Here is a 10,838-nt window from a genome sequence, read left to right as displayed (position 1 = left end):
CCTCGGAGTCAGCTGGTGGAGGAGAGGAAGAGGGAGGAGGGAGCGCGCGCGAGGGGAGGAGAGGAATGTGCCTGTCCGAGGAGCGCCGGGGTGGCCGCTGCTGCTCCAGCTGCTGGCGGCGGCGGCGACTCGGGCGGCAGCGGCGGGGCCCGGACGGCCAAGAGCGCGGGCGGCAGGCAGGGGCGCGCGTGGGGCGCCGCCAGCAGCTTGGCTCCGCGCAGGCAGCCAGGCGGCGCTCCTGCCGGCCCCAGGCGCGCCGCTAGCCCGGCCCAGCGCCCAGTACGGCGGGCGGTGGCAGGCGGCGGGCGGCGGGCGAGCCGGCGCAGGAGCAGGAGGAGGGGGAGCCGCGACGCCAGGGAGGGAAGCCGAGGCGAGGCGAGGAGGTGGCGGGAGGAGGAGACAGCGGGGAAAGGTGTCAGATAAAGGAGGGTTCTCCTCCGGTTTGGAGGCATCATGGCCGCTAAGTCAGACGGGAGGCTGAAAATGAAGAAGAGCAGCGACGTGGCGTTCACCCCCGCTGCAGAACTCGGACCACTCGGGTTCGGTGCAGGGATTGGCTCCGGGCTTGCCGTCGGGGTCGGGAGCCGAGGACGAGGAGGCGGCTGGGGGCGGCTGCTGCCCGGACGGCGGCGGCTGTTCGCACTGCTGCTGCTGTTGCTCGGGCAGCGGTGGCTCGGGCGGCGGCTCCGGGGGCTCCGGCGGCCCGGGCGGCAGCGTTGGTGGCCCCGGCGGCGGGGCAAGCTCGGCGGCGCTGTGCCTGCGCCTGGGCGGGGAGCAACGGCGCTACTCGCTGTGGGACTGCCTCTGGATCCTGGCCGCCGTGGCCGTGTACTTTGCGGACGTGGGCACGGACATCTGGCTTGCCGTGGACTACTACTTGCGCGGCCAGCGCTGGTGGTTCGGACTCACGCTCTTCTTCGTGGTGCTTGGCTCGCTCTCAGTGCAAGTGTTCAGCTTCCGCTGGTTTGTGCACGATTTCAGCACCGAGGACAGCGCCACCGCCGCCGCTGCCGCCTCCAGCTGCTCGCAGCCTGGAGCCGATTGCAAGACGCTGGTTAGAAGTGGATCTGCAGCCGCGGAAGGAGAGGTTCGTCCTTCCACGCCTCAAAGGCAAGCATCCAACGCCAGCAAGAGCAACATCGCCGCTCCCAACACTGGCAGCAACAGCAGCGGGGCCAGCGGCAAACACAGGTCTGCCTCCTGCTCCTTCTGCATCTGGCTCCTGCAGTCACTCATCCACATCTTGCAGCTCGGGCAAATCTGGAGGTACCGTATCAGGGGTGGGGGAAGAGGGAGATTTGCTGCTGCTACTACATCCCCACTGCTTTGCTTTTGCACGAAAATCGTTCAGGGTTGCTGTGGTAGTAACCCTAGTCATACTCTCTCAGTTTTTTTTAAACTGAGTCCTGCATTTTTAAAATTTGTGATCACAACCTAGGGTGGGAGGGAAGTGAGAAGGGAAAGGCAGCAAAGTGGTTTTGCTCACCTCATCCCTCTGTCTCCCCACTCTGCTTTACTGATATCTCTCTTTATATGCTACAACCCTTCCCCCTCACTGTTTCAGTGAGTAGGAGAGGATCCTTGCCACATCATGTGAAAATCCTTTTTTATTATGTTGAATTTGAGGTGTATGTTGCAATTTGGACGGCTTCTTTTGTTCCCTGAGAAAAACTGCTAATTCTAGTTAGGTGGGAGTTGTTGCTGCTGAAAAGTACCCACATTTTAATTATCACTGCTAGAGGAGTACTGTGCTCCAAGTAAAAAGCTTAGCAGGGCCACGGCTTGCCTTTTTTTGGAGAATATCTAATATCTCTATATCTCCAAAAATGAGTTAGTACACTTTATGGGACCCAGACTTTACTTTTCTGATGGCACTTTATGGTTATCTTGCAATATCACCCTTATCTAATTGCTCATATAACTAAGAACACTTGGAAAAGGGGTGGTGCATCTTGTAAACTTTAATCATTCTTGGCATCTTCTTTGCTACTTGTCATCTTCCCTACCAAGTCTCCTTACACGGGTATCACTTCCACTTTCAAACTGGAATATGAGGCTAAACTTGTCAGGCAGAGGGAACCATCATTTGAGGAGTCACTGCCTGGATTTAGGTATATAATGGAACAGTATACTCAGGAATGTGTTCCTAGGACTTTTACATGTTTTTAACAGCTTTTGAAGCAGTATTTTACATCTACAAAAGTTCTTTGTATCAAAGGATTTACATGCTTATATCCCAGAGCTTTTTGGTTTAAATTGACTTACTCTAAGTAAAATGATGAAAAATCCTAGCAAGTGTACCGGGCTACATTCTGCTATGTCAGTGTCCTTTTCAATTTCATGTATAGTTATTTTATACTAGGTGATAAGATTAACTTTGTGATAAGTTAATAATCATTTGTAGAACAGAACCAAAAACTTATGCTTGTTTGTGATGAACAATAGTGTTTTATTGAAAAGAGCAAGTTCAGTGATTATTTTGCAACCTTTCCTGGGACTATTGCTTTGTAAATCAGGGTAAGCATTGCCATAGACAGTGACCTTTGAGATTGTGAAACTTTTATTTTTAAGCAGATACTTTCTGGAAAAGTGGTATATAATATGCAGTCAGACAAATTGATCTCAGAGACCTCCATATCTTGGACTCAAAGGACTTTATAAAATGTCAGTTAAATGTGATTGCTGTATTTCCCATGGTTGACTGTTGTGAAGATGTACAGCTTAGTGCTCTTCTTCAAGTTTGATGAAAAACTCTAATGCTTGATTTAATTACTGAAATTGTTTAGTGGCTAGAATGCATATGATTAGCAGTTTTAATCTGCTTAGCATTGCATTTGGTAACTTTTGCAAACTTTATGCATGATTTGGAAATCACTTTTAATCACCTTTAAAATTATATATATATATATAATTATATATATATAATTATATATATATATAAAATTTATATATATATATAAAATTATATATATATATAATTATATATATATATATATATATGGCAAACCCTTCTCAGTCTATTAACTGAATAATTCTCCATGTTTCCTACTGATAGATACTTGATGGGAAGTTGCTATCAAATTCTGTGAACTGAGGAAGTTGTTTTAATTGCAGTTATATTTACCACTCCTTCTACATCAAACATTTTCCCAATTAGAAATGATGTTTATTATTTCAAGACATAAAATGTGGGCAAGTGGGAAATAAGCAAGAAAAGGGCCTAAACACATCTCAGTGAGACCATAGACACTGGGTCAACTGGCCATACAGATAAGCTATCAAAGGGGAGGAGGAAAGGAAGGGTAAGGCTGAAGGCAGAAGGAAAACCACAGGCTGTCAGACAAATGCATTAACTGATCCAGCCCTTGGAGAAACATGTTCACAAACGACACCCTTTTGTTAAGCATTTCTACAGTGTTTTCCTGAGAGGCTTTAAAGCAGCGGTTCTCAACCTGTGGGTCGCGACCCCTTTGGGGGTTGAACAACCCTTTCACAGAGGTCACCTAAGACCATCGGAAAACACACATATAATTACATATTGTTTTTGTGATTAATCACTATGCTTTAATTATGTTCAGTTTGTAACAATGAAAATACATCCTGCATATCAGATATTTACATTACGATTCATAACAGTAGCAAAATTACAGTTATGAAGTAGCAACGAAAATAATTTTATGGTTGGGGGTCACCACAACATGAGGAGCTGTGTTAAAGGGTTGCGGCATTAGGAAGGTTGAGAACCACTGTTCTAAAGTTTCTTCTGCTAATGCACGGTCACCTGGGAGGAAGTATTGTTGGAAATATTTTTAGATATTTATCCACACTTCAGAACAATGTGTTTAATATGTAAATCTGAATTATCTAATATAACTGTTCCTGAATTCTGGTTCAGATATTTGGGGGATGATGGGGTGACTGGGTTCGAAGCATGATCTGAGACAGCCTCATTTTCTTAAAACTTTAACCTGACTTGAAAGGGCTTTAGAAAGTTCATTGAATGTAACACTCAGACGCATCTTAAATAGTTTCATCTTCTTTAAATGTAGAATATTTGCATGGAAATTTAAGGGATAGATGCATCTTTGATAACAAACCAGTGAAATGCAATTAATCTAAGATTATTGTACTAGACCACTATGATTTCTTAAATTAGAACATCCCTCTGCCTCTTCTAACTTTTCTTTTCAATGAATAGTACACAAATATTGCAGAAACACAAGAGTACTGAATGGTTCAAAGCTCAGAGGTCATTATTCATGTTTTAACATGCTGCTTTCTAAGATCAATAGAATAAATTTTAGTCAAGTTGGTAACTGCTCATTGTATATCCATGAAATTCTAGTTACTTTAGGTAAGGGCCAGATTCTAAAAGCTTGTTGTAGATAAAATCTTTTGAAATAACATCAAAGTGTTTGCTTGTTCAGAAATTTCTATACTAAATATATTGGGCAGATTCACATGTATTTATACATTTATTACAAATGCAACTGCTGAAAGCAATGATACATATTCATTTTAATTAAAATTTACTACTGGGAAATTAATGGCAACTTTTAAAGTCACAGGAGTTTATTCTGGGAAAGAGCCATTTGAAATAATGAAGTGAACTTTTGCTACCATGTGAAAAGAGCAATTATGCCTTTAAAGGAACAGTGCTTGTGAATGAATGAGAAAGTATTTTTCTTTCTTGTTTTTTCACATAATTCCAGAAGTTGCTAGGAGTATAGTTCAGCCAGTGGGAATCATAAATGCTCAATCAGTACAGTCTTTAGTCTTTATACCCCTGATCAATTATTTCTAGATGTCTTCTTCCTTCAGAATTTATGACTTATTCTTAAAATTCTACCTGAATGTTTTTGTTTATTTGTTATTTTACTCCCTCACTTCTATAGTAAAGTGGGGGAGTATTTGCTATTTTTACTAGTTTGGATTTTGTTTCTGAACATCTATCATGAGAGTCACAGGGGTGAAAAAACAGCTTTTCTGCTCTTCTCATACTTGATGTTTTACAAGGTATTAGCATGTGTTCAATATTAAAATATATTGGGAAAATGACAGGTTAAACAGATGTCTCTACAGCAGGACTTCTTAGAGCCTTTAAAAGGCTAATGTGTAGTTGTCAATAACTTGTACTTGATATGGCACACAAAGCACTTTGAGGAACATTGTTCTATGCCATTCTTAAACCTGGCCAAAAAGGAACTATAATAACAATTTTATATGGCACTTAAAAATCTACAAATGTTCTTATATTCCTTAGTTTATCTAAGTTTTACAGTAGCCTAAGAGGAGAGCATTAGTATCTCTCTATATGAGAAACTGGCTCAGAGAGATCACGCAACTATTATGCGATGTGGCTAGGACCCAAAACCAGGCCTGTTTACCCTAAAGTGTATGTTCTTTCTGGCTCAGTTAGCTGCCTTCAAATGCCAACTTGGATAATAAGAACAATAATAAATAAAAATGACAATTTACTTTGACTAAGGATGGCAAATGGGAGTTGCAGTTTGGATAAGTTAGGAGATCTTTCTAATAACACTCCAGTAGTTAAATGGAAGAACATAGACTTAAGCTCAGATTGCCAGACTCTTATGTCCAGAGCTCTTACTATACCATTTGGACATGTTGAGGTTGTTGTATTAAATCCCAGCTGAGTAACATGATCTTGTAGTAGCATTAATGATTAAATGGTATAATGTATGTGAAGAATTGAAAGTTCTTTGCAAATGATAAAAAGGTTCTAGAGACAAGGAATGGGTAGGAAAATAGAGAACATATAGATTACCCCTTTGGCTATTGAAAAAGAGCTTTATTGATTCTGAGTTAATTCTGAATTCTGATATAGGTCAGGCAAGATTGGTGCCCTTTTCTGAATTTGAGTGGTCATTTTCTGTATATTTGTGTTCCCTCTACTGCATATTCATTAGTTTATTCAGTCATCATATATTGAGCACCAAGTCTATGCAAGGTGCTGTGCTAGTTACTAATTATCCCAAGATGAATAAAATACAGATCTTTTTTCAAGGAATCTACTGTCTGACAAGGAAGATAGAAAAGTAGATAAATAATTTCAACACAAGGAAATAAGTGAGCACTATAATAGAAACAGGAAATTCAAACCACCTAAGCCATTCAGGAAAGACTCTAGAGCAGTGAATGTTGGAACAAAGGTTTGAATGATGAGGAAATCTGCTATCTGAATAAAGTGGGGCATTGGTTGTAAGCCTTGGATATGATTATTGTGAAGGCAGAGGGGCAAGAAAGAACAAGACAGGTTAAGTGTGTGTTTGGAATAGAGTGAGTGAGAGGTAGTAGCTACAAATGAGACTAGAGAATTAGTTGGGCTGGACAATTAGATTTTATTCTGAAGGCATTGAGAAACCATTGAAGGATTATAAGGGGAAGGGATTGTTATAAAGTGTTAATAGGTCTTACCCAAAGGAATGGCAAAATGTTGAGTTTCAGAGGACATGCAATCAATTCCCCTCTAACTCAGTCATATTTCTTTAATTCATGGAAATGTATTGATTTTAAAGAGATTGATATTAGATATAATTGGGGAATATAATAGGCCCAACATGGTGCAAAAGTTTTTGCCAAAAAAATAGGTTGTTGACATTTCTATTTTATTTTTTTTAAAATATATTTTATTGATTTTTTACAGAGAAGAAGGGAGAGAGATAGAGAGTTAGAAACATTGATGAGAGAGAACCATCGATCAGCTGCCTCCTGCACATCTCCTATGGGGGATGTGCCCGCAACCCAGGTACATGCCCTTGACCGGAATCGAACCTGGGACCTTTCAGTCCGCAGGCCGATGCTCTATCCACTGAGCCAAACCGGTTTCAGCTATTGTTGACATTTTTAATTGTATTTATACTAAGGTAGATTCTTGACAAATATTTATTTTTTTATTTTTTGAAGATTTCTTTGTTCTAAGGATACTGTGGTCGTCACCTTATTGAAATATAGGTTTCCTGGTCTTTAAAAACTTATTCCTTATATTTTTATCACACTTCAATTTTCAGAGTGCTTCCATATCTTTTATCTTATTTGATTCTCAGAATAATCTGTGAAGAAGCACTTTCATTTTACATATGTGGAAACTTGGAGAATTTTTAATATTTTTCTCTTTACATTACATTCTATGCTAGAATTCAAAATTGACATGGGAGGGGGAAAAAGCAACATGAAATATGGTTAATGAGATAGAAGATGATTAGGTAGAAGAGGAGCATAAAATACTTGAGAGCTCTCTAGAAAGCACTAAAATATTTTAACCTAGAAGAGACAGTGGACTTTTATGTAAAGATGAATTTTTTTAAGTGGTGAAAGGGATCTTAAGGTCATTTAAGATTCTTTAGAAGCAGTGAGTTCCCTGTCACTGAAGTGTCTAAGTATAGTTTGGAAAATTTTAAGCAGAGTTGCAGAAGAGACTTTAACTATTATACAGAGGATTAAATAAGATTATCTTCCAGCCCTGAGATTTTGACAGTTTCCATCATTACATGCTGCTCTAAACATAGTGGACTAACCTTTGCTTTTTTGTGGATGACAAAGAAGGAGTTTACTTGAAATACTGGAGTTGTGTCACTTTGAAATCTATTCATTGCTTTATGAACCTAGTATCTCCAGTGGAGCATCAAAATATCCATGCAACATCCTTGAGTCCTGGGCTTGGTATTTAAATCTCTGACTTACCTACCATATAAATCCACATACACTCAGACAGTTTCCTGAGAACTGACTTGGGTTTTGGTATGAGTTGGAATAATTTATGCATAAATTCATGTGGTAAGTTTTAATACCTTTGCAATAACAAGTGCAAAGTTTGTAATTTTTTCCATTTCTTTGAACAATACACTGTTTGCTTCACAATGGAATTGCAGACTAACTCCACAGAGCAGCTGAAAGTTATATCTATACAAATGTATGCTATCATTTTTGAACAGTGTCTACAAATCCTTGAGTCAGTAGCTTTCAAAGTCTTTGCTCAGTCACTTATAAAAATTCCTTAATGTCTGAATATTCAAGTACACAACTTGCTCTTAAACAGGTTTCAAATTTTACAGTTTGAATGAAATAGTCTACCTATGAATTTTTTTAAAAATATATTTTATTGATTTTTTACAGAGAGGAAGGGAGAGAGATAGAGAGTCAGAAACATCGATGAGAGGAACATCGATCAGCTGCCTCCTGCACACCCCCCACCGGGGATTTGCCCACAACCCAGGCACATGCCCTTGACCGGAATCGAACCCGGGACCCTTCAGTCCACAGGCCGACGCTCTATCCACTGAGCCAAACCGGTTTCGGCTACCTATGAATTTAAATTGCACTAGTCACTGAGAAACAGTTAAATAGAATGATTCCCTTTGCATAGACTCGCTGGCTGATCTGATTAGCACAGTTCTTGGACTTGCTTTAGAATTTGCATGGCACATTAACTAGGCCTCTGGAAGCAAGACCAGGAATTATCAAATATAAGGTGCAGTGTGGTGCTAGTCCTGAGACAATGCTTACTAGGGGTAATCTCATAACATAGTTGTAATACATAGATGGATTTCGGGGACAACACATTTAATAATTCTCAACAGGAAATATAATTTTGAATGGCATTGCATCATTCTGACTTCCCTCCAGCTATATGATGGTGTCTTTGTAACTGTTGGCATTGCTGGTCAGAAAGGAGGACCATGGCAAGTCCTCAACAAGTTATTCTCGTGGGTGTGGGGCTTCTGTGTGGAGGAATATATGCCCAATGAATATTTACTGATCTGTGAATGAGGCCCAGACATTATTCTTTCTTCTTTATGAGAATGTAGTGAGCTTGCTGCTTGGTGGCTTCTTGAGTTTCTAATGGTACAATGAATGTGAAAAGGTGCACTGTTACCTAGAAAGGATATGACAAATCATTTAGATTACCATCATTAGGGAAATGGGGCTACATTTTACAAATGCCAGTTATCCTCTGAGAAAGATTCATTTAGAATCCTAATTTGGCATTCCTGTTCTTGTTGATAGAAAAGGCAGACTGGGGAAGATTTGGGATAGATATTTTCCCCTTAATTCTTACCTACACTTGATTGCTTGAGAATATACTTATGTACAGAGTGATATTTGGTATTTTGGGTATTCCTGTTTATCTACTCAAAGAAAGTTTGTAGCTCCCACTAGTATTTCTACCACCACCTAGTACATGGATAGAACTGATGCAGATTACTACTGATTGCAAGGGAAATTAAGGAAGAGTTAAAATGGAGATAAACATTCCCTAGAGGCAGGAATTGGTCTGTATGATACCATTTGATGTTTCCTAACTCTAAGATGAGGTAAAGCATCAGTTAGAATACCAGTGATGATCTTGTTTAGAGAGGCAGCTGTCCTCTGGGGAATTAGACTCAGTGAAGGGTCAGAGAGATGATTTGGCAGCTCCATAGTTCAGACCCCAGACAGGTCACCTAACTGCTCTCACTTACCTGTAGCAACATGGTAGATGAGGTAGCACAGCCTTTTGGGCCCCACACAGTTTAGATCTTTCAGTTTCTTTCTCCTGAGTGTCATGTTTCTATCTGTATGAAGTGATTGATAAAAATAAATAAATAAATAAAAATAAAAAAATCCAAGTGTTTTTTCTGGTCTAAAATTCTGATCTTGATCTTATTATAAATTACTTGTTTGCCCAGTGCCCAGAGTATAGGCACCAGAAATTCTGAATTTATTCTTCTAAGGCCATTGTTACACCATTTCTCTGTTTATATAAGTCAAAGGGGACTTTACAAAGGATTTCCAAGATTTGGTAATATTGCTGTCTAATCCCTAGGAACTGATGTTTATACATGAAAAGACAATCTTAAGCTTATTTGTATAATGTAACTTATTTGTCTTATTTCTGAATTTTAGTTATAACCTAATGAAGCTATTTTCACAAAAACATATCTAAATATTTGGAGCTGATGGTAAAAGTGTTGACTTATAACAAATTCAAAGATATATACCATATAGATTGGGAAGCTAAAGTTGGCATCTACAGTTCATGTAGTAAGGAATGCACAGCTGGAGTGCTGTGATTAGTCAATAGGAACAATGCTTCACAGGCTTAAAAGGAACTACCTGTTATGTCAATGAGAAAGCTGTTGTCAGAGCCAGGTTTGCTTTGCAGTGAAAAGCTTGGCCTAGGCTACACTGTCACTGATCTAATGTGCTAGAAATCGAATTTAAACCCTATACAGCGATCCTGTGTCCAGGGCTGTACTTGTTAAAGAATAGGGATATGTTACACTCAGCTTCAAGAAGAGGAGGAAGCATTAACCTTCCCTCATGGGCATTGACTGGATCCCTTGGGTATTAGGGATTTGTTGTGAAGCTGAACAATTTCAATCCCATGACAGCATTTCAGATTTTTAAATTACAAGAAAAGTACTTGTTTTAAAATCATCTGAGGCATGCTCATCTTCATGACTCATAAATAGGCTGTTTGAATCAGTTCTACTTTGTTTGTTTAATTTATGCATATGCCCTATTTTCCTGTCAAGGGAATCCTTGAGGTAAACAAAGCAGTGGGCAGTGTGGGAGGTGGGTGAGGATTAATCAAACAGAAAATCATGAATATATAGAAAAGTTAGGATCTATAGCAGCGGTTCCCAACCTGTGGGTCGCGACCCCTTTGGGGGTCCAATGACCCTTTCACTGGGGTTGCCTATGACCATCGGAAAACACATATGTAATTACATATTGTTTTTGTGATTAATCACTATGCTTTAATTGTGTTTAATTTGTAACAATGAAATTGGGGGTCACCACAACATGAGGAACTGTATTAAAGGGTCTCGGCA

General features: G+C 40.0%; 1 protein-coding gene across 1 annotated transcript in view; it reads left to right on the top strand.

Moving 5' to 3' along the window:
* The first annotated feature begins 393 nt into the window (after positions 1-393).
* Positions 394-10,838, top strand: part of XKR4 (XK related 4) — a 289,149-nt gene continuing 278,704 nt past the window's right edge. Inside the window, 2 exon segments of the mRNA XM_070391865.1 lie at positions 394-513; positions 515-1,266. Coding sequence (XP_070247966.1) covers positions 454-513; positions 515-1,266 — 812 coding nt within the window. The 5' untranslated portion in view covers positions 394-453.

This window comes from Myotis yumanensis, unplaced genomic scaffold (assembly GCF_028538775.1).
Source record: "Myotis yumanensis isolate MYYU_CA2020_CCGP unplaced genomic scaffold, mMyoYum1.0.hap1 SCAF_15, whole genome shotgun sequence".
Lineage (NCBI taxonomy): Eukaryota > Metazoa > Chordata > Mammalia > Chiroptera > Vespertilionidae > Myotis > Myotis yumanensis.
This window is presented reverse-complemented; position numbering and strand designations above follow the sequence as displayed.